Consider the following 24799-nt stretch of genomic DNA (forward strand, 5'->3'; position numbering starts at 1 on the left):
AAACACACACACGCATATGCACACACACACACACAGATAGAAACAGATACAAACAAAAGTCAAACATATATAAACATCATTCTTTGAAAAGATATTCCCTCACTCGGTGTTTTGACGATGGCAGTGGAGAGGTCTGTCTCCATCGTGTTGACATGGTGACTGCACAGGCCAAGCTTATGATTCATATCTCTCTCTCTCACACACACAGGCGTCATTCTGTCCAGTATACTAGGAACTATGTCCAAACTTAACAGTTTTGCACAGGAAGCCCTGTGTGTGTGGAAAATGAAGGTGACTCCCTGTCACAGTTTGTCAACGTTTGTATTTTTATTAACCACAATCTTCCCCTGATCTTAACTACAATATAATTACCAAGCACATATACTGTGGGGAAATAGAAAAATACCAAAATGCAATGTAGGTAAACCAGGCTTTTGCATTTTTCTCCAATAGTGAAGTTCTTTTCAGGTTACCTGGATTTGCATTTGTGTTGCAGCTTTTGCACTTGTGTTGTGGCTTCTGCATTTTGATATGGCTTTTGCATTCATGTCACTTTTGTATTTGTGTTGTGGCTTTTGCATTTCTGTTGTTGCTTTTGTATTCTTGTTGTGGCTTCTACACCATGTTGATTACCTGAGATAGGAGTTGCGTGACATAATGCTTCACAGCATCTGACCCATACAAACTGCTGCATGTATCCCGTCTCCTGCTGCTAAGACCTGCTTACATCAGGGCCCTGTCAGCAATGGAAAAGGGTACGCTCAGGTCAAATGACTCTGTGGTAGACATTGATGTAAACACAACACCCGGGTGGACACAATCATTTTCACCCCTTTTCCAAGCTGTGACATCTTTCAGAGCACAAACACTGTAAACACCTGCCAGGTAGCCACTAGCTGGTAAACATAGTGGATATTTCTCACAGGATTTGGTGGAGACCAAAACAGAACTAAAATGAGACTGAAAATTGAAGCAACATTTTACAGGTGGCCGCAAACACAACCTCAAATTATGCTAATGTTGCTCTGTATCTGGTGGATGTGTGTATGAGCAACTTAAAAGGTTTGTCAGTGATGTTGTTATAGCTTCTCTCCCAAATTAATTATTAATTATTAAGGCAGGTTTAAGAACAAATCTGTAGGTTAACCAAATATTAACCACAGATCTGGCAGCACAGAATGAAATCTTCATCGTCATTTGTAACTGAGAAAGTTGGAAATCACCAACGTGTTGTTCTTCCATTAAGAAGAAAACACAGTAAAGCTGAGGAAAGGTGTTTAGCAGGTAAAAACTGAAAAGGTTTGTCAGCACAAATAAAGTGAGACGTGTCAAAAAACAAAGCCAATCACATGCTCACAGAGAAATGAAAAGGTCAGGAGTAAGAAAAGCAATAGAATTCAGGGGGAAAAGGTCAAAATTAGACAGAAAAGACAGAAGTGTAGGCAATGGGTAACCAATGAAATCCAAGAAGGTGCAGTGATGGTATATACAAGTGTGTGTGTGTGTGTGTGTGTGTGTGTGTGTAAGCATGTTTCCTGCCTTAATGAGACTGTGGCTCAGTGGAGTGAGGAGGGCGTCGAGGCCGACTCCTCCACCATTTTCTACTTATTAAACATCGAGAGAGAAAGGGTGAAGGAGAGGGGAGACACTGAAACAGGAGAAAAGAAATATAGAGGGAAGAAGTGGGGAGATGAAAAGAAGAGAAGGAGGAGAAGGGAAAGAGAAGAGGAGAAGGGGTAAAGGGGGAGACAGCAGTAGAGAGGGGAAGGAAAAGCAGGGAGGATGAGGAAAAGAGGTCTGGAGATAAAGAGAGGGATTTGGTGACACTGATTTTCACACTGCTTTTTCTGAATAAACAGATTCAGTTTCAAATACACTGAATGTTCAAGTTCTCATTTACGTACATCTTTGGTGCTAAAGATTAGTTCGATATTTGTAGCTGGAATATGAATATTTTTATCTGTTACGTGGAGAATTTCCATTGAAATCTGATGTTGAGCAGCGAGAGTAACCTCTGATTAAATCCAGACAAATACTAAATTGATTATCTGATAAAAAAGTCTTGGTTTTCTAATGAACTTCTGATTGGAATTAATATGAATATGACTAAAGACAAACAGAATAGGTTTTATTTCTATTTCACTGTATATTAACAGATTTTTGAATAATACATTGCACAACAGCCAGTTGCCTATTTACGTATCCAGCAGACGCAGCAACATAAGCAGTCGTTTGTAATAGTGTCTGTGTCCACCTGATAAATGCAGGTCTATCAATATTCACGCTCTGTGTAGCTTTGTTTTTTACATTTCTGCAGCAAACGACCACGTGACATTGTTCAACAACAATGCACAAAGAAGTGTGATGATTTTCTGATCAAGCTCAATCAAGAAAAAAGTGAAGATGGGAAGTTATATAGTTGTATGAAATAAAATTCAGCAGAAAACTTAAAAGTTGTCACATCAAGAAACATCTGTGGGACAAACACTGAGTTTTTCTCTTTTCTAATATTGTATGAAATTAAAACCTAAATCATGTGTGAAGTACTGACCACGGAAGGAACAACATCCTTCCTTTTTATAACTTCTGGATGCAGTTTAGCGTATAATTTACCAGTGTTGACAGATGAGGATGAAAGAAGAAGACAGGAAGAGGGGGGAGTCGACTGGGAGAAGAAGTGTGGGGGGGGGGGCTATAAACTAAAGATCACTTTCATCACAAAAAACAGGACTTACAACCTCATAAAGACAGGCCACATTAAATCATGCTCATTCAGCCCTTCCTCGCTCTATCAAACAACTTTTCCATCTGATTTTATTCCCTTTATCCCTCTTTCTTTTTAGTTTCAACATTTCTCACAACTCATCCAAACTCACCAGAAAAAAAAACATTCTTTAACAACAGCTCATCTCTACTGTTTCTTTCAACTCTCCATCCATTCTCTCTCTCTCTGTCTCTCTCTCTCTCTCTCTCTCTCTGATCATTATTCAGCTCTATCTCTGTCATTTTCATCTGTCCATTCTCTCCCCCGCTCTCTCTCCCTCTTCTTTCTCCAGTGTTTTTTATTAGAGGTGAGGATATGAGTCGGTGGTGATTCCTTGATTGCTCCAGCACATGTGAGTGGTCTATAAATCTATCATCATGTCTCTGCCTCTCTCTCTCTCTCTCTCTCTCTCTCTCTCCACACACACACACACACACACACACACACACACACACACATACATACACACACTAGAATTTGACCCTCCCCCAGACGTAACCACCCCAAGATCAAGATTGAGGCTGGTGGTTAAGGGGTCCAATGATAGAAGAGTATGTTTGCACACAGACACAGACACAGACACAGACACAGACACACACACACACACACACACACACAGTAGTGGGCTTTCGAAAGAGTATTGGTTTTCACCATAAGAATGAGGGGGGTACACCTGTCCATCAAAGCAGGACCCCTGTGTTTGGGACGACACACACACACACACACACACACACACGCACACACACACACACACACACACACACACACACACACACAGTCTCTCACTTACTCTCACTCACACACACGCAGGCACAGGAATCAGGCATTTAGAGGTTGGTAATTTCAACAAGAAGATGAGGTTCATATCCTCGGATGCTTTGCGGTGATTTATCTGTTCGTGAGACAGTCTGCAAGACGCACAGCTGTTCCCTCGGAAAATAAACTTGTTCTAAAATGACAAGCCAGCCACATTACCACACAGTATTTTCAGAAAGTCGGCAAAATGTGTAAATTTGTTTGAAATCCTTGAAGATATCTGCTAATCAGTTTTGCAGTGACTGATGTTTGTGTCAGAGCCTTGCACATAAAATAAAAACATTTAGAGGAGAAAAATGTAGTTTGTTGAAAGTTTGTGTTAAACAAGAATGAGATATGTTTTTTAAAAAGCTGCATATGTTTGCAGGGTTTAGGCTTGATTTAAGAAAAGTTCACCCTTTAATTCTAGATTTGAAGACCATCAGGGTTCACACCACAGTCCTGATGTCAAAACACATAACCTTTCTGTAAATGATCGTTACTGCCACCAGACCTACAACATCTCACAGCAAAACAAACCCTTCTTCGGCTACACCTCCCCCTCCCCTCCCTTCACGCTCTCAGTCAGCACGGTGTAATGAAGCCCAGTGAAAGTGGACACTAAACACACAAGACACACAACTGAATAATGTCAGCATGTGGACATGAAAGCCTTCGACTACAACCATTAGCCCACGCGAGCAATTACACACATGGCATTACTGACAGTTAGCTAGCTAGTGATAAGAACCATTGCTGAACACATTCATAATATGGACAACAGCAAGTCAGCTAACGTTATCATGTCTACCGCAGCCGTCACTGATGAACAGACGTGTGAAATTATGCAACATTTTCAAGTCACTTACACCAAGAGCAGCTCGTAGTGCTCTCCACATTAGTAAAGCCAGACCAGTGTTGGCTCCATGGTCGGACTGGGAAAGAAATTCAACCTTGGGCTTGATGAATGACACTGATGGAGCTGGAAAACTTTGTGGATGTTTTGACGGTCCACGGTTTTGACTGGGATTTGAGCACATATATCTTAACATGGAAAATATTTGTACTTGCTGCTATATTGTTTAAAATCTTGTTTAGAGAATCTTAATTCAGCTTTTTTTTGTTTTTAATGTGGGATTTTTTCATTCTTTTAATCTCTAGGACTATACAAGAACTGTAGTTACATTACATAATTGATACAGACATATTGTCATTTGTAATAGTGTCTGTGATTGATTGATTTCCAATAAATGATTTTATTCATTTATTGGAAATGATGAGATTTCACTAAGAACCTCAAGCTAAGACCTGCAGGCTAACTAATATTGTATTCCAGAGATGAGGCCTGAGGCAACATATCATGACATGTTTGGTGTATCTGACAAATGGTTTCAAATTTACCATCTCAAGTATTCAGCAGAGTACAACGCTGATGCTCCACGCAGCCCTTTGACTTTACATTGGAGGCACTCGCATAAAAACTGATTTTCAGGCTCTAGCGACATTTCATAAATATAACATTTTCATGGTTAAAAAATCATAATGCAAAGGTAATTAGTTTGTTGCTTTACTGCAAGTGGCCCCTGTCACAAACAAGAAGCAAGGCTTTCAATACGTCTATGCTTTACAGTATATGCTAAATTGTGCATAGTTCATGGAGGCCGGAAGATCAGAGCTTCCAAAGCAACAACAGCACCAGGACGTCCATAGCTGTTTAAAAAAACCTGAATACTTGGCAGTAATTGAGGTAACAGAAAAGTGACTGGCATTGATCAACAACACACTATTCAAAACATATCATGGTAATCGTGTGCAAAGTGCAATCTCCAAAAGGCACATCCTTAAAATCTGTGCAGGTGCTTGTGAGTAATTATCTGCACTGACATATAAAAACACAGCTGCACTCTTCTTGTCACCTTCTTCAGGTAAACGTCACCTTTACCTTCTGTACATAAAATAAGATGAAAGATGATGAATGCAGACATATTTCATCTTTAATTGTGCACAAAGTGCCAATAAAATCATACTGAAAGCAGCTTTAATCCAAACCCAAGACTCACAACAAATAGGTTTTTCCCCCCATTCACTTAAATCCATCTAAGGTTCTTTAAAGCCAAAACTGAGGCACGTCTGTACTGACTTCACCTTTCAGCTTTTCACCTGAGGAAAGTTGTAATGATGGAGTCCATCACATTCTGACAGTGTTGAAATCCTGTCAAAGTGGCTGAGCCTCTCTAAGAAAAAAAGAACATTTAAAGATCCCACACATTATAAAGGTAGATGTCCATGTGTTTGTGATTATAAAGCAGGTCTAGGTTCTATATTAATACTGTGAAAGTATCAAAGCCTCAGTCCACAGAGAAATGCACACAGCCTGTATTCAGAAACTGAGCCTTAAAACAAGCTGTGAGGACTTCTGTAACTTTGTGATGTCACAACAAAGTAGTCACCCCTCTTGGCTATGCCCTAAGCCTGAACCACCCACACTCACTGTCCAGCCTTGCAGGATTTAGTTTCTCTAGCCCCTTTTCCACTGGTCAAAAAACCTGCTGAGAACCACTAACATCAGGCTTTTAGCAACAATGGAAAAGGGTCCAGTCGGCATTCACACCCGGGTCAAATGACTCTGCAGTAGACACATGTATTTATTGGCTCTGGCTCCAATCGGCATTAATTTAAAAACAACACCCCAGTGACCTTGCTAATTTTCACCCTTTTTCCTGCTGTTCAGAGCTGTTCAGACACTGTAAACTGTAATCTGACCTGTCACCAACCAGTTTGCAGGGCGGCTAGCAGCTCACTCCCTCTGAATCAGAAGAAAGGTTCAGATCCTCTCTTCTGATTGGCTCACAGACCTGTTGTTACTAGAGCTCCAGAGACAAGCCTGAGAGAGGAGATGTGAAACTACACTGAAATGGTTTTTGGTTCTTAAAACCACAAATATATCTTCTGATGATATCAACACTTCAAATAAAACAGTGGAAAAATTTGGGACCTTTAAAGAGTTTTTTAAACTGTTACTTTCACATGAGATGATAGTCTCTTCACTAATCAGTATGTTTATAATGTGACAAGTGAATCCGTTACAGCAGATATGAAAAGCTGCAGCAGTCTGATGAAGCTTTTCTCTCTACCTGTGTGTTGCTGTTATGTTTGCCAGAGTCCAGAGACGCAGTCTAGTGTAAAGCCACCGCTTCAAACCGCACTTAATCACACACTGCAGCACCGAGTAAATATCTAATCACACGCACCGGGCTGCATGAATGCTGATGCACACGCTAATGTGTTTATCATGCACACACAGACACACACAGACTCTCAAACCGAAAACTTATGAATGGATAAACACACACACAAAAACACGTGTCTCAGATATGGAGGAGAAATTCCATCTTTTTCCACTTTGTGTGATGGTCAGACCAGGCAGCACACACACACACACACACACACCACTGTTTGTGATCTATCTCAATGCCACGCCTCAACAGATTCAATCATAAGGGAGCTTTTGTTTTTTTCTCCTATCTGTCGTTTTATTTTCCTTTTCTCTCTCTCTCATACGCACACACACACACACACACACACACACACACACACACACACACACACACTTTTTTGTTTCTCGGTTGGAGCCAAATAACTTTAGTCTGAATGTTCCCACAGCTCTCACTATGGAACTAAACACAAACATGCAACAGGACCACACACACTGAAGCAGAAAGAGAGAGGAGTGAGTTACAGTTTCTGAGTTATTGTCCATATTTGTGTATCTGCATAACACAGTGAAGGTGTGTGTGTGTTTGCGTGTGTGTGTGTGCTGGGGCATGTGACAGCAGGGTGTGAGTTACTGCTGTTCGCTCTCTGTCCAGCCCTCAAGATTTATTACTTGAGCTGCACATTAAACACACACACACAGCTTACATAACTATGTTTGCGTGGACCCTCCATTAACTACACTTGTTTTCTAAAACTTAATGCCTAACCCTCACCACAATTTTAAATGTGGCCCCACTGAGCTAAACCTAATCCTCAGTGTATCTGTCAAGTAAATCCTCAGATTGTTGTAGGACCGTTTTTGTCATCACCTTTTGATAAAATACCATTTCCCCCTATTTATTCCAAACAAACCAGAGGCATTAGAAAGATCAGGTCCTGCGATCTGAAAGATTTTCCATATTAAAGTCAGTAGGTGTGCAAAGACCAGTACAAGCACAATGGTTTTTTGTGACGTTGTGTCTAACGTCTACCACAGATATTTTGTTGGTTTACAGGTGTGTTGTTAAATGACCAAAATCCAGAGTCTTCCAAACATCTCACACTAACCCCGTCTTGATGTCATTCTAGTCGTGAGCAAAACCCAACGTCTGCTAAATGTCATAATGTCAATTGGCCAATGTTGGATTTTCACATCAAGCTGATTTTCATTTCCATCCAAAATGTATCATCTGTCTGACGTTAGAGTACTACAGGTTAACTTTCACTGTGTTCACAGACATCTGATCCATTGTTTATATAAATATATTGATTAGTGCAGCTTTAGGTGATTCTTGAGTGTCTCTCATACACAACTTGTGTTCTGTAGCTTCGCTCTTCAGTTAATTAAATCCTGATTAAACAGCCGTGTGAAAGTAGCAGGACTGACATTTGGATTTCATCTGCTCAGGATTCTAATTTGAAACAAATGCTCCACCAAAGTGTAGCACAATTACACACTGATCCATCGGGCACCTTGACTGAAATGTGTGCAGCCAGCTGCCTACTGCAGAGTCACTGCTCTGTACCACTGCACCAATTAAACTAGTTTGTTATAATTCTGTATTCAGCTTTCTGTTGACTTTCTGAACAAACACAGGACACACAGCTCCATGGAAACCATTACATGCTCCTGTCTGTTTGTCAAGATAAATCCTCAGAGCCACGACTATAGGATCCTTGGTGTGCATATAAAATTTGTCATGATTAATTAATTTAAAGGTCCCATATTTCACACTTTTCCTGTGTTTTATTTGAAGTGTTGAAATCCATAAGAAGATATATTTGTGGTTTAAGAACCAAAAACCATCTCAGTGTAGTTTTGCATCTCCTCTCTCAGGCTTCTCTCTGGAGCTCTAGTAACAACAAGTCAAACTTCTGATTTGCTGATTGCTTTATGAGTGATCAAATAAAAATACAGCAGATTTCAGGCAAACACTCAGAGAAACCAAATGCTGCAAGGTTGGATGGTGGGTCCAGGTGGGCGGGGCTTGGGGCGTGGCTGAGGGCGTAGACTGCTTGGTTGTGACATCACTGGTTTTAAGGCCCAGTTTCTGAATACAGGCTGTGTGCATTCCTCTGTGGACTGAGGCTTTGATACTTTCACAGTATTAATATAGAACCTCGAGCTGCTGTATAATCACAATCACATGGACATCTACCTTTATACAACATGGGACCTTTAATTTGGCTTCTTCTGTGAGACGTATCCAAATTCTACACATATACAACACATATTGCCTTGAGTCTTTATCATGAGGTAGTAGCCACACCTGCATCTGCATGGTGAGTGGATTTATTCAATGGTTGTAACGTTAATTTTCTATGGTTAGAACAGACGCTCGAGCAGGTGAATATGACCCTCTTGACTTTCCGTACTAATCGCCCCCCATTCCACACTCACACACAAATCTCTCCTCTCAGAGTAACGCCATAATTCACCATCATTCAAAGTTGACCACAACTAATGTGCTAACTGGGTGAAAGTAGCATGGCTGTTTTTTGTGCCTCAGTTATCTGGTGCAGAAGCAACATGCAGACAGCCGCCGTCACATCCCTCCTCCTGTCATTTCTGCTCTTCTTTGCCTTCCCTACTTCTTTTCATGACACTTAATTGAAGAATATACACAATTCACAGCCTCCAGGCACAAACCATACAGGTGGGGCCCTGAAATATGGCAGCAGATTGACTAATTAAAAAAGAAAATCCCATTTAGGCATTGACTTTTCATATCCCAAGACCGGTTTGATACGCTTGATTCAATACCAAATTCTAAAATCTCACCTGAGGCATCGAATATTGCCAAGCGTCTGAGTCTAAGAGTCTAAATCCATCTGTTAGTGTGAGAAGCTGAGCCTGCTGCTGTCTGCCTGAGCAGAGCAGGTTGCACTGCAGAGTTAGGCAGATGTTAAAACTAAATGAAGATGTCCTATCTCATTTCCTCCTGCTCCTCAGCTCCTCAGTGTAGTCGCTGCTCCCTCCCCTCCTCCTCCTCCCCTTCTCTTCGGTTATGTCCAATTCCTTTTCTTCCTCTTCCTCAGTATAAACTCTGCTGTGCACGACTGACTTTTATACGACAGCACCATTTTCCACTGGGGCTAAAGAACACACTAAGCAGTTAAAGTGTCAGGGGACATCAGTCTACCTTTCCAGTGGCTCCAGCAAACACGCAACTGCTTCTCTGTATTCAGACTTTGCATTTTTCAACAAGTGACGACTTCATCCATCAACCGAACACTGTGCCATTTCCAGCAGTCTTTTGATTTGAAGCTGGTGAAGGATTATTTCACTTTGAAAGCATTTTGGATTTTTTAGAGCAGAAAAAATAACCTTGGGGTCTTCCACATTTAGGATTTGCCAAGAATGAAAACACGAGTGCTGCAAGAGATCATCATGTGGTCAATGAGACTTTCACTGGTTCAGAGACTTCAAACTTTTCAATGATTCTCGTGCGTTTCTCCTCCACAAGTCAAAGAGCACCTGAGAAACCACGACCCTCAGGTTCAGGTTAAAGAGGTGTGATTTAAGACTCACTACACTTTAAGCATCTTTAAGACCCCACACCCTCCACATGAGTCAAATCCCAGCCTGGAGCCTTCAGACAGGATCTTATTGGCTGTTCCAGGGTCTAGATTAAAAACAATATTTTTTGTTGGCTCCTTCCAGAAATCCAAAAAAGGTTTTTATGGGCTGTCTGGGTGAAAAACACCAAGTCTAAGTGAAATAAAATACAAGTCTAGATGAAAGAAAACAAGTAATCACCATGGTCTTTACCATTAGGGCTCCTGGACCTGGAAGTTTTGGCTGTTTACACTTGCCAAAGTTTTTAGCATTTTTTTTTTTTCGAATTTTTTGCCTAATGTCTCCAACCTCCATGTCAGTTAAAACTTGTCATATTGGCCTTATATGCAGCTTCAGACAGCCATGTGCTTCCTCTAATACACCTGGAGTCACTATCAGTTTTCAGTATGAACACTTGCATATTTGTTTTTAAGTAAACATTCATGTGTGCATTATGGGGGCACGATATCAGAGACTGAAGAACATCGGCAGAAAGTTTTAAAGAGATGATGACGAACCTACTTTGCAGCATTTCCTGCCGTGACCTCAGCTTTAAAGCTGCTAAAATCAATAATTTACATTAATGATGGATTGAATAACACATAGGCTACTGTGTGTGTAAGGAGTTGCACAGAACACAGGCTGTTATCAGCAAAAAGTCACTAATGCCAGACAGGTAGCAGCCAAGTTAGGTGGAGACAATATTAGGAGCTTGCTAGTTAAAACTGTTGTGGCTAAAGAGCCTGATATTTCCCACAGAAGTTGATGATCAAAAACTAAGCTACAAGAAGAGTTGATGTTGGACATAAATTAATCAGATGGACACTTTAGCCCAGAGAGATCAATGCACTGCAACGTTAAGAAAACATGTAAAAAAAAATAGACAAAACACAAGCGAATAAGGAAAACATTTGACAACAAAGTGTTTCCAGGGGACACAAAAAAGTGATGAACCTGAATGGGACACACATGAACTGTATCCTGATTCAGGGGCCACATCCACACATTCTATGAGGGTGTGGCCCTTCGTGGCCGTCGTAGCCCACGAAGGCGTGAGTCACCAGCTGTGCCCGCCCTTACCGTTGCATTGCCAAGTGTGGCTCCTGTCAACTAACAACCTTGACAGCACGTAACTTTTTTCACAAAAACATGAGGTTTTAAGGACCGTGGTTTTAACTGCTGTACCATTAGCTGTTGAACTGAGCTGGAACACAATCCTCAGGCTCTCTGTCCGTGTTGTTTCCTTTCATTACGGGTGCACAATGAATCTTGGGAGAGGTTGGGCCCTGAAGGATCCACCGGTTGGAATCTTCGTTGCTCAGAAAAAGGAGGTCACATTTCTTGGTGGCATTTGAAGGAGCCTTCAAAATGGGACAGCGTAGTCGCGCTGCTGCGACGCAATCGGTCTTCAAATGCAGCCTCTGAAGTTACTGAAGTCAGCTAATCGTCAGTGGTGTTGTAAAATGAACTAAAATGTACATTCCTGTGACTGTGATCACATGGTTCATGTCTTATTACAGATGTCTGCTGTTAACTGAGCATAAACCTGCCAGTTCAAATAACCTGAGCAAATACACAGAATAACCAGCCAACTTCAGTAACTTCAAAAGTCTCAAAGCTAAATTTAAATTTCAGAAAGGTTACCTTACGATAGGAAGCAAAGGTTATTAAGACCTTTTTGACCAGCCACTTTAAAGAGCCATTAGTGCCTCCATTTGTGGCTTGAGTAGACTCATCGGGAGCCAGTTCCCTGCCCTCAGAGTGTTACAGAAACCCTGCTGAACTTCTAACAGCACCGACACTAATTTACACGACTTTATGCCGTCTTTCAACTTCTGAAATCTGATTAATCACACACACCAGTGATCATTTAAGTAAACACTTGCAATTAGCCTGCGTGACATTTTGTTTCTGTGTTTAGTGGATGCATCCAGAACCACGCATGAGTGTGTGTGTGTGTGTGTGTGTGTGTGTGTGTGTGTGTGTGTGTGTGTGTGTGTGTGTGTGTGTGTGTGTGTGTGTTGGGTGTTAAATGAACCCCCTGGGTGTGCTTCAGCGTAGGTAACACTCCATTACTTGTCCATTTCCTCTGCATGGCTGGTCTGAGCATTTTACTCACAGCATAATGCACTAATTACAGCTGTAAACACACACAAAGACAAACAAACAGAACCATTTACTTTGCTAATTTCACCGAGCCACCGTCCTCCCGTCCCGCTCCTTCTGCTCCCCGTTTGATTACATTCGAGTGATCGCTCCTGTCTTGACTGTGTCAGGAGACGTAATTTGTTTGTTCCCTGGACAAAAGGATGACCAGATTCACCCCAGGATCACAAGGGAGTGGGTGGAGGAGGTGGAGGGAGGGGACGATTTCATCTTCATCACTAAATAGATGTGATTACATCTGTGGGTGGAGCGATGGGGTGAAGGAGAGGAGAAGGCAGGAGTGAAATAAGAGGTGGACAGATAATGACGAGCAGCACAACGGAGGTAGAACAGAGCAGATGAGGTTTTTGCTTCTTTTTGTTCTTCATTTGGGTCACTGCTCTGATTACTGAAGACAGAGCGAGCCTGCTGCGTTTCCTCGAGCATTATTTAAGCAGCCTGATGAGGAACATTACACACAAAGGCACAGTTGTGTGGTCTGGTCTTGTGGAGCTCAATATGATTCAATTCTTACTGTGCTGAGCCACTGAAAGAGTTCAGGTGCTGTGGATTAAAACCCTGAAACTACAATGTTCAAGTGCTGTGTCCCAGTTCAGGGGTGCCATCCTTTGGAAGATGCAGTCAAGGCAGGCGTGGCCGTGTAGTTGTGGTAGACAACAAAGGCCAAACCAAAATGAGACGGTCTGGTCCACAGATGAGTTCTGTCTTACAACCTTGACAACATGGAACTTTCTTCGACAAAAACTTGAGTGTTTTAAGGTCCTTGGTTTTTCAACAGTTTTACCATTAGCTGTTAAAATGAGCTGAACCCAGTGTTATCCAATCTGTCTGTGTTGTTTGCTGCCATATTATTCTCTTTCCTGCCACGCAATGCATCTTGGGAGAGGTTGGGCCGCAAAGAATCCACCCATTGGAGCGGAAGTTTGAAGGAAAAGAAGCAAACATTTGAAGGAGCCTTTCGACAAAGTCTCATCTGCCCAAGTTGAAAACATCTGAACACAAGTCGGAAATTTGTGCTTTGTGAATCAGCTTCATAAACAAGGAGGGAGGGAAATAAGTGAAAGAACCTGAGGTCACCATGGATACCAGAGCAAAGTTTCATGACAAACCTTTGGATAATCATTGAGATATTTCAGTCTGGATTAAAGTGGTCGGACCGACCGACCCTGCCATCCTCAGAGCCACACTGCTACCATGGCTAATAAATGGAGCGCAGGGAGCTGGTGAGGGCGGCTAAATCTTCAACATGACGGTCTCATTTGTTTGGTTATTTACCTAATGTCCAAAAATCAATGCAGCAATGATTAATTCATGTCAAAATGCTACACGTAGCACCTTTTATAAAAAGCGACTGAAAAGAGAAAGTGTTGGGGAACAAAAGGTGACAAGAAATAAGAGGAACTCTGGAGATTAATTTTGCGGAGCATCGACAGGTAGCAAATGAGGAAAAAGGAGCCGGCACCTGGGTGGATAAATGGAGAGTGGACGAGAAGGAAAAAATGGGGAAAACAGATGTTAGAATGAGAGCGGGAGAGAGCAGGGCACACACACACAGTGTGTTTACTCAGCCTGTTTCAGTTACATGGAATTAATATAGAATCTGCCAATGCAAGAACCAATTCATTCCCACTACTCAGGGACACGCAGGCCTTTCACAGTGGTCCTGAATACAATCAACAAGGACACACACACACACCTCAGGTTTATCAGAGTTCAGCCTCAGAGCCTTCCCACTGCTCCTGCTAAACTCGAACCAAGGCCACAGATAAATGGGAGTGAGACCCTGTGTTATTGTACCAAAAACTGTGCAGATACACACATACTTCTCTAAAACTGTGGTGGCCTCGGTTTTGGTTCCATTTGATGTGATTTGTTGAAGTCGTCTCCTCACACCCCACACACATCTGCATCCCCACTAAAAAACACAAAGCAAATGTTACCGAGTCGTACGGTGGCACAACAAATCGAAAAATGTAATGACATCCAGCCAGCGGGCTGCCATCCTCGCACACCTTATCCTGTCTGACCTGTGTGTGGAAATGAATGAATATCGCACTGCAGGTCAAACATAAAACAGAATAAGCAACGAGAAGTGCTCCTCCTCCTGCAGCTCTGCAAGCACATTCACCATACATATTCAAAAGCACGATGGGAAGACTCAACACGGACCTCAGCGTGACTCGGCACACACACTGCTGACATTTTAGAAACTATGCTAATTTGGGTATGTGCACATATATGCCAGCTTTATAGCGGTGTTTCATGGGGTTTGTCATTTGCTGTGTGGAATGGCTCTAAATGTATCTGCTGTGTGTTGAAAATGAACGAGCAGCTCGGTGACTGTGTGACAGGGAACAACAGAAAGTGAGAGTTTCTAACAGGAAGCTGAACAGACACAAAACTGGACATCATAATCTTCTCTTCTCCTCTGTGTGAACAAAACTTGAAAACTGAATTTGATTGTCAGATTTCAGTACCATAACCCCTACCACGCTGGCGGCTAAACTGACAGACCTGGGACTTCACACTTCCCTCTCCTCTCTGTCTGGATCCTGGACTTCCAGTCTGCCAGAACTCTTAACAGTTATTGGGGTGAAAAGTTAAACCTCCAAGGTTGTGTGCTCAGCCCCTTGTGCACACATGGCTGTGTGCTGTGTACTTGGAAGAGATGACGGAGCTGTCACTGTGGTGCACGGCCAACAATCATGTACTTAACACGAGCAAAATGAAGGAGTTGGCTGTGTGATTTTTGGGAGGAGGCAGCAGAGGAGCTACACACAACTATCGAGTATCGATAGGTCGCATGTGGAGGGGGTGAGCACCTTCTCCACCACGGTCCACACACACAGACGTCTTGGCAAGGAAGAGCATTAAGACCTTCCTCTCTGGGGCTGTGGAAAGCTTCCTGAAGTGTTGTTCATACTTGGATACAGATGTGCGTCTGTACATGGGTCTGTCTGTGCAGATGTATTCCAGACATGCACACCAGAAGAACCAGATGACCGCCTCATGACAGCAAGAAAATGAGCTACTTTATATGTTGAATTTGGTTAAACAACATATTATGAAGATCTGGATAGTGAAAGATGTGTATGACCATTTTGCTTTTCTAGCACATGCACAGCAGCATCCTTTTAGTGCATAAGTACATGTGATCACAAATTTTGGGTGGTGCGTGGGCAGATGCTGAAATTCACCACATGTGGGTCCTCGTGGCTGCCACACGGAGGCAGCAAGCATGAACTGAGCTTAACCATCACCAGCTGATTAGGAAGTGCTCTGCTGAAGAGCCCAACAGAGAGTGGTGCATCATTGGATGTACAGGCCCCACCCCGCAGGACGTACACACCAGAGGGTCTAAAACTAAAGCTAGCAGGATTATGCAGGATCCACACTAATCAATTCTGTAGCCACAAGTCCAGTACAGAGAAACTCAGACCTTCAGGACGGGGAACTCTGTCTCCTGATCCTCTGCGTACTGCACTTATGCTTTTTTCGAAACATGTATTGACAGTGCTTCCAGCTTTGGGTGAGTCCACTGAACTCCTCTGATTCCTGCTCAAGGTCACACTCATCCAGGACATGTTCATATTCATATTCATATTCATATTCATATGTTCCTGCCCTTGTGAAAAGATGTTTTCATGATGGGGGTCTAATCTTTGTTTCACCATGACTCTAGGTTGTGTGAGCTGAAAAACTCACTATGAAAACTATGAAAACTCTAATCCAGACAACACATCGCAGGTTTGAGGTGAATCTAAAAAGATTTTCAACAGTTCTTTTTTTTTTTTGTTTGTTTTTTTTAAAAATCTATTTCAAACTTTCCAAAGGGCAGATAAACAGTGCAGGTTTGTTTTCTTTAAGCTCCACCCTAAGTCAATTCCCTTATTCAAACAAGTGCACACACAACCTGGTGAGATGTTTGAGTTTCTACAGCTTATTAAGTTTCCTGCTTGGACACAACACAGCGAGACAGAAGGGCCTGGAACATAAAGGATGCATTTTGAAGTGTGTTAGAGTTACAATTAGGTTTGGACCACTAGGTTAGTGCAATAATGGACTTTTATTAAAAATCAATGTTGCTCATTTCGTCTGATATGATGGGTATGATGCAGTTCATGTGATTGATTTAATCAACTTCTGTGATTTATGCATAAATGTTGATTAAAATGTTATTTTGATGAAGAGTTCTGGAACCTTGCTTTAATAAACCTTGTAAAGTTTGATAAATCAGGGCTTTTCTGTTGATAGAGAGAGTGATAGGTGGTCAACACACAGCTAGCTAACACGGTGTGCACAGCCAGTTACAGAGCTCAGCGGTCATCCTCAGTGGCACAGCGGCCAACAAATGAGAATAAAAACCTGTACTCACCCATCAGGAGTTCATCCGCTCAGCAAAGTCATTAAAAACACTCCTCCGGTCCAGTTTCCTGCTCTGCGGGCCTCTGTGGCGGGTACAGCGGGTCCAGCTAGCGTTAGCATCCGGCTGGACCTCTGTGCTAGCATTCGATGACCTTGAAGCACGGCGAGTAGAAACGTTTCTAATTCCGTCAGTTCAGCAGTAAACTCCTCCTGCTCTCCTCCTCTCCTCCTAATGTTTGTTGAACATTATGCTGCTAACTTCATCGTCCATTTGCTAAAGAACTCCCTCTTCTCAGGCGTCGAGAGAAAAGACGGTAAAAACTAGTTAGCTAACTAGCCAGTTAGCTAACTAGTTAGCTAACTACAGGGAAGAAGCTCATTGGTCAGATTCGGTTTTAAAGCCTTAATTTGCAACTTTTAAGAAGAAGGTAATCAAATAATTGATGGTTAGAAACAATATTTAATATATTCAATACGATCAATAAATTTTTTTAAAGACTTTTATGTTTATATTGCTGCACATACACCGAAGATTAGGTCGCGATCTATCACTTCCGGGTCCCTCAACCTGAGGTTTACGGGTTTTTTTTTTCATTGATTTTTGGTAAGAAGCCTGAAATATGTTTAACACAGCTCAAGACATTTTCAGGTTTTATTTTACGACATAAAATACGTAAAGTTTTTACGTCTCTGAAAACAGGGTGGTTGCTAACAAGTGGCTAAATGAGGCCACAGATGTCATAAGGTCATAACAGATCCACCTTTACAGCCTCTTACAAACTATTACCAACCTTGTAAGAGGAAAGCTGTGGTTATCACACGATTTTACGCTTTAAATTTAATGTCTAAACACCAAACGCTCCTCATCAGTACGAATCTCAGCAAACCACCCATAACCATCCCGGAGAAAAAGGGGGGAAACATCAGAAGCACATCCTGACCCCTGCAGTGTTGACCTTTAGAGCGTTTGTGTCTGTTTTAGTTTCCACTCAGGAAAAAATTATGTATAATGCTTTTCTTTTTCTTTTTTAAAGACTGAGAGGAATTTTAAGGTTAAAGGTTAATGTATTGAACAGGTTTCAGAAGTAGAATATCTTGGTATCATTTAAATAATTCCCATCTAAAAGTTCTAACGGCTGCAAAACAGTCCCACATGTTTTTATAGAGGCTTGTGGTTTCTTTCAGTCACAGGTCAAACACTTACTACTTTTATATTTTTGCAAGAAACCATCAGCAGATCTGCAAAACACTCACAAGTTGCATTCTGTGCATAATAATGTACGATATGGTGCAGACGCACACAGTGAAGCGCACACAATTCACAAAGGAAAAGCACCTGCAATTTGACTGACATGAAGGAAAATGATTTGCATAAGCCCTTACTTAAGGCTTGCATGACACCACTTAGTGCACCTTCCTGTGGGATTGCTCGTGCTCACGTGCTCGGCTCGGAGCGTTTACTGCCCGTGACGCAGAGCAATCTCAGCTTCTAAAAACACACAGAAGGCCTGCAATCACAGCGCTGGAGAATGCTTCAGATGCTTTAGCAATCAGGTGACTGTTGCGTTTAATCTCACGGCCGACGGTTGAAGTCCCTCTGTGGAGTGATCCGAATGTGCACACATGCTTTCTGCACATTGGGATTCAAACACCATTCACAGGAAGAGCCGGAGGTGTGTTTGGCCTCCGAAAACCTTAACTGGTAATCGAATCTGAGTGTCAGTGTGACCAAATTCCACTTGACACCCCACCCTCTCCTCCTCCTTCCATCTCTCCCTCCGATCCATCTGATGACTCAGGCAATCTGTGTGTCGTGTAAAATTAAGTGGATCTGAAGACGCAGAGAGAGAGAGATGAAAGTGTGCTAGAAATTATAAATGCTGAAGTAGGTGTGTGTGTGTGTGTGTGCGCCGGTGGCGTTGCCCGGTGGTTAGGGCTGTGACACACTGTAGAAGTGAAAGGTAGTGACAAGTTTCTTCTGATCAGGGCTGCAGACATGACAGAGCAGAGTGTTACACTTGGAGGCAAACACACACTCTGCCTGATGGTCTCCATCTTTGATTTTGTCACCGACACACACACACACACACACACACATTTTGGAAACCCCCCCTGGGTGAACAGTTCCTCTTCTCCCTCCTGTCACCATCTCGTTTTCTGCAGCCTGCAGCTTTCTTAGTTTTACAAGTAAAACACTGTGAGTGCAGAATTAAACTCGGAAGCCAGACGTGTATGGAGGGAAATTAATGTCAAATATTGGTGAGAATTTGAACAAATATAAAACAGTTACAGGATGTTTGCTCATGGCTCACCTGACATGTGCAGACATGAGATTATTTTGATAACCTTTTTTTTTTTTTTATCTTACAATATTGCACTGATGGTCTCACATTTAGTTATAATTTAATTATAGTTATATTATAAGATAAAAAATATGTGTATTATACTTTTATCCATGTTGAGAGTGAACACGAGACACAGCGGGATGCTCTGTAGTCAGTAAAATAGATCTCTGTCACAGCAGCAACAGCTACCCACAGGGTCACTTCCTCTTTCGTGATTTGGCCTACAAACAAACAAACAAGCATATTATAAGCTTTTATTCTGAAAAGTTCTGACAGGAAATTCGAAAGGTTCTCTTTGTTGTTTGACAGACCTTTGAAATAGGCGACACAATGTGCGGTCTGAAAAAAAAGTAAGAGTTCAGTAAATCAGTCAAACATTCAGTATGTTACTGTCGGCCACAGCAACACGTGAACAGTAACTAAACAAAGTCCAGCTGCATTTTTGTCAATCAGTTTAAATTAGCTTTTGATTATGCTCTGACTGCCATATGATGGATTAGAAAAAAATTGGAAAACCGTGATGGGATTCAAACATGTGTCTTTTACAGGAAGTCCTCAAGCCAGGTTTGGATCGCAGGATTGTCTGAACGATGAGATTGTTAACAAGTGCAGCAGGCCATCAGGACGGAGGTGCAGGGTACCACCTCTGTGGACATCCCGCCCCAGAGACCCTGTTAAATCTTGACGAGGTACGTCACTTGTATTTGTTGCACCTACTTCCTGATTGTTGATGTTGCTGTGGAGCATTGTGTTACATTTCTGCCTCTGTAATGTCTTTTCTCCTGTGGTTATATTTATCTGACAGTCGCCACAGACACACAAAGGATAATAATCCGAACTAAGTGCTGGGGGAAACTCTTCAGTAAATTAGCTTCGTCTGGTTCCTGTTCTCTGTATGAGGATAACTGATTTAGCTCCATCTGATTATGGATGATTACTTTTTTTTCCTAAATAACAATGTATAACAGTAATCATTAAGAGACATATGAAGGTTTGGTTCATCCACATTCTAGCAAAATGTGGCTTGGGTTAGTGATGCAACTAAATTATTTTCAGTATCAATTAAATCCATCAGTTATTTTTCAAAGAATTAATTCATTGCAAAATGATGGAAAAGGACGGTCACAGCTCCCAGAGCCCAGGACGTCTTCAGATGTCTTGTTCATTCTGACCGACTGTCCAGAGATATCCAGGCAACCGTGAAATAAAACTGAGGAGCAGGAACTCTGAGATCCGTGAGAAGCTGGAACAAGATGCTGTTTGCTGTTTTTGCTTGAAAGCAAATGTAAACGATCGAACCGGTCGATCAATTAATGGAATAATTGTTACAGCTCAAATTGATTCCACTTCCTCTACAGAGCAATTTCCTAAAAACACACACACACACACACACACACATCAGAAAACCAAGTCCTGAGCCCATTTCCTTGCATGAGCGCGCACACACACACACACACACACCCCCTCAGACACACACACACACACACACCCCCTCAGACACACACACACACACACACCCTCAGAGCCGGGTCCTCTTCCTCAGTGATAAATGTCAGCCTCCCTCCTCCTGAACAGATATCGATGGTTATTTGGGCTTATTTCTCCAATCTGTTGTTCAGCTCAGAGTCGAGATGGAATCCATTTCTGCCTGGTTGGCAGTGAGGGTGACTGTAGGACAAGGTAATTTGGCTGGCTGGCACCCTCTAGTATCTCTCTGTCTGAGCTGCTGAGCTATCTCGCCCCCTATTTCCAAAGTTTACCTCAAACAAACAAGCACGCGTGCACACACAACAACCCCTCCGCTGCCTCCTCGGCGAAACACAAACTGCTAAGCTGGAATGAAACAAAGCCCGGACGCTGTGAGCGGTTGTTAGGTTTGATCTGGCTCTCGAAAACAATCTCCCCAGGAAGTAAAACAAGAAAGGACATGTAATATAAACATTTTATTTTTTTTCTATCATTTCAGTTTACATCTGGTCAAATGTGTATTTATATATACAGCGGGGTCCAAAAGCTGATATATATATTTATATATATTTCTGCAGTAATTCAAACACTGAATATTTCATTTCTTCATTAATGAGTCTGACCTGTTTATACCTTTTGCAACTGTCAATTTAAAAAACAGAAATCCACGATAAAGATCTGAAGAAATGTAGTGTCAAAGGTTTGTTGAGGAGTGTAGTGTCCAAACAAGGAGCTGTCCGTGGAGACAGGATGGATCCAATTGGCCCATGAGTAAACATACATCTCATTTCAAACAACAGGATGTCAAGAGTCCGAATCTGAGACCCGGCCTGTCCTCAAAAGGGGATCAGGACTCCACACACACGGGTGTGATAAAGATTGTCAGGATGAATCTGCTGAATTTCAATTTCAAGCTTTTAGATTGTTTTTTACAGTAAGCCTGGGATTCACCCAGAGGACAGATAGTGTTTCATCATTCTGTCAGTGCAGTGAAAACACTATGTACCACAGTTTGCAGTGATGCTTTAAGTGAAGCTGTGTAACTTCCTCTTACGTATGAAAAGTTGAAATCAATAGACTCTGTGTTTTTGCTGCTACAGCCTTGATCTGGTACGACCTGCATGTTGTTGAGGCTAATGTTAGCTAATGTTAGCGTACTTTCCATAGATAGAGCGGTACAGCTCACATTACTAAGATTTGTCAGACTCTTCCTGTGCTGCGTTTTAGCAGGTACCAGTATCCCATAAATACCACTTGTGGTTCAACAAAAGTTACACAGATTCACTTTAGATGCTACAAATAGTTTGGATGAAGGTCGAGGCTGCAGAGTGGAGCAGGTATTAAAATTCATTTAGGCACTTCAGTGTTGCGGTCACAAATGAGTAAAACAATTCTAAAAGTTACAGAGCACCTGAAACACAAAAACAATCAATAAAATATTGTGGACAATCACAATCGGTACTGGTGCTGTAAACACGTTTAAGGTAATTTTGGAAAAGCTGCACAACCTGCAGTTTGGCAGAGGAAGGACAAAAGTGCATTTGGAAAAGAAGAGGAATGTCTTCCTGAGTTCCCACATGAAATGATTTTTTTTTTTTTGGAATAAAACTTTACGGCTTCTATACCAGCACCGTCGTTACTGTCGTTCATCTCTTTGTTCTGAGCTCTAAGCTAAAATGGAAAAGCAGATTTCCTGCAAATGACCGCTCCAAGGTGTAAAGCCGTCCAACTTTCTGTCTGTGACGGAGTCCAAACTTTAGGCTCCCTGTCGAGCAAGGCACTTTTTCATCTGCGGACATATGGAATGATCATTTTGAGGAATTAGAGCAGCAGAGCACCAAATGAATGTTTCAGAAAAGGAACAACAGGAGTCAGAGGAAACTTAAAATGTACCAGGAATTAAAAAGCTCTCTATTATAGGCAGGAATGAAGAAGTAGTTAATGGAGAGACAGGTGTGGACCTGCGATCTGAACGAGTGATTTTCCACTGTGGAAACATTTGTGATTGTTATAACATTGGTACAAATGTGTTAAAAATAACTTAATGTGCTGTTTTCCACTGGTTCAGATTGCCTGGCTGGCTCCACAGGTTCCACATTCACCTGATAAGGCACGATAAGGCTGGATTAAATTTAACATTATGGTGCCTTCAGGTGCATGATGCGAATACCAGAACTACGAGGTGAGAACACAAATAAAATCAAGAAGAGGTTAAATAATTGGACAGGCTTTTCTTGGATCCCCAAGTGGCCAAGATGTACCATATAATATCTGGTCTTCATTTTAAATAATCTAAATATAAACTGCATCTCTACAGATTTTGCTCTGCATTGGTCCATGTTGTGTGAGGCAGAGCAGATAGTGTCTGAATCAGCAGTGACATCTCAGTCTGGGTTAAATTTCAAGGACTGCTTCCCCTGTCTGTTGTTGGGCGGAGGGGTCAATACCATGGCAGTGCTGAGTGGTGACACAGAGGTCCACACACCTTCCTAAACATCCCTCAGCAGCAGGTGGAGACACTGCAAAACTCAGAACCCTCAGCGTATAAGGCACACTTCACTGAACGTGTCGAGAGTGGGATTTCTCAAAGATCAGTGGTGATGACAGGTGTGACTCCGTGGATGAGCAGCGTGGGGCCCAGGTCCTGAGTCAGCAGCTCCAGCTGGTGTAAATAGGCGGCGTAGCGGCGGGTGTCAGCTGGAGGCCGAGGCAAGTAGAGGAAGCGCACAGCAGGCGGCGGCCGGGCCTGGTCCAGGATCAGTTTATTGACAGCTGACAGGTAGTCGTCCGACAGGCGCATGGTGTTGCTCGGGAAGCTATTAACGTAATCGTCTTCGTCCTCTTCCTCCTCCTCTGGTCTCGGGTTCGTCTCCTCTTTAATGGTATCTGGGGATTGTGATGGCGGCTTCTTGCCCCACTTGCCTTGACGCTGCCAGTGTAGTGCCACCTGCTGGTCCCAGGGCACCGGGTAGACCTGAGCTTTGATCCGCAGCTCTTTCAGCAGCTGACCCAGCTTCTCCTCCGAGCCTCTGACGCTTCGTCCTTCCTCCACACACAGGAAGAGACGGAGCGTAGCTTTCCGCCAGGCTCGCACCATGTTGAGGATACAGGCGAGCTGCAGCAGGAACAGGGAGCAGGTGTCGACGTAGCTGCAGCTGTCTGGACGCAGGAGGTTGACCGGCCAGACGTCTACGTACACAGCACCCTTCCCTGGGGAGGAGGAGGGTGGGGAGAGTACCTGAATTCGGTCAAAGTTGTTGAAGTATCGAGCCAGCACCACGTTCTTCAGCATCTTCATGGCGTCGGCAATGATCGCTACGTACTCCTGGGGCCCCAGAACCTTCCCGTCACCGGATTCACCAAAGTCGTGCCTGTCGCTGGCGCTCCGCAGGGAGGCAAAGTGGAAGAGAGGAGGCTGTTGCTCAAGCTCCTGAGAAGGGCCCGTGGGATCTGGGGACTGACTGGTAGACAGGGAGGGATCAACCAGCTTGTCCTTTGGAAGACAGTCGTCATAGAAACCGAGGACGAGGGTGTTGGGACGCATCCCACCTGAAGAGAGGGTAAAGAAGAGAAAAGTGAAAGAATGAGACATGAACAGCTCTTACAATCAAATGCAAATGATTTCTTTATAATGACCATTGATCTCTTGAGTCGTAAAGTGGAAGGCTGCAGAGAATCGGTCCTTCTATCTGATGAAGTGAAAGTGAGGGACAGATGTGAAGAAGACAAGTGCTGGAGTGAGAACTGTTGGTGGTGGGAGGGGCAGAAAAAAAAGAGTGGTTAAAGTCAGACTTGAGTGACAACTGAAGAAAACAGTAAAGGCAGCAAGCAACAAGGAAAAAATCTAGGAAACAAGTCAAATCTGTAGTTTGAAGTGAGTGTTACTGAAGAGAAGAGCTTCCACAAATAAGACTTGACCAGACCAGGTCAAACCCTAGTATATGGCTGGTGCAGTATATGGTCAATGTGTGAAACTGAGGACTAAGTTTAAAGGTGTTGTGAATCCACAGTAAAGAACTTAGTTCAATAGGAAGTGGCTAAATTGAAAAGACGCTAAATGTTGCTAGTTGACATAATATGCAA

At 42.6% G+C, this 24799-nt stretch overlaps 2 protein-coding genes and 1 long non-coding RNA gene across 4 annotated transcripts in view; 1 reads left to right on the forward strand and 2 right to left on the reverse strand.

Annotated features, from left to right (window-relative positions):
* LOC139614494 (endothelin-converting enzyme-like 1) overlaps positions 1–18341 on the reverse strand; it is a 150796-nt gene extending 132455 nt beyond the window's left edge. For both annotated transcript variants that reach the window (XM_071471813.1, XM_071471814.1), the window contains exon 1: positions 16915–18341. The gene's annotated coding sequence lies outside the window, so the exon portion shown is untranslated. The remainder of the gene's footprint in view (positions 1–16914) is intronic.
* On the forward strand, positions 17200–23898 carry LOC139614501 (uncharacterized). Its single transcript, XR_011687064.1, has 3 exons — positions 17200–17332; positions 19798–19938; positions 23775–23898. It is a non-coding gene; the product is annotated as an uncharacterized lncRNA (long non-coding RNA).
* LOC139614493 (solute carrier family 12 member 9) overlaps positions 21178–24799 on the reverse strand; it is a 60103-nt gene continuing 56481 nt past the window's right edge. Inside the window, exon 13 of the mRNA XM_071471812.1 lies at positions 21178–24265. Coding sequence (XP_071327913.1) covers positions 23301–24265 — 965 coding nt within the window. The 3' untranslated portion in view covers positions 21178–23300. The remainder of the gene's footprint in view (positions 24266–24799) is intronic.

The sequence above is a fragment of the Trachinotus anak genome, unplaced genomic scaffold (genome assembly GCF_046630095.1).
Source record: "Trachinotus anak isolate AG129_WGS33_773 ecotype Australia unplaced genomic scaffold, CSIRO_AGI_Tana_v1 ptg000034l, whole genome shotgun sequence".
Classification (NCBI taxonomy): domain Eukaryota; kingdom Metazoa; phylum Chordata; class Actinopteri; order Carangiformes; family Carangidae; genus Trachinotus; species Trachinotus anak.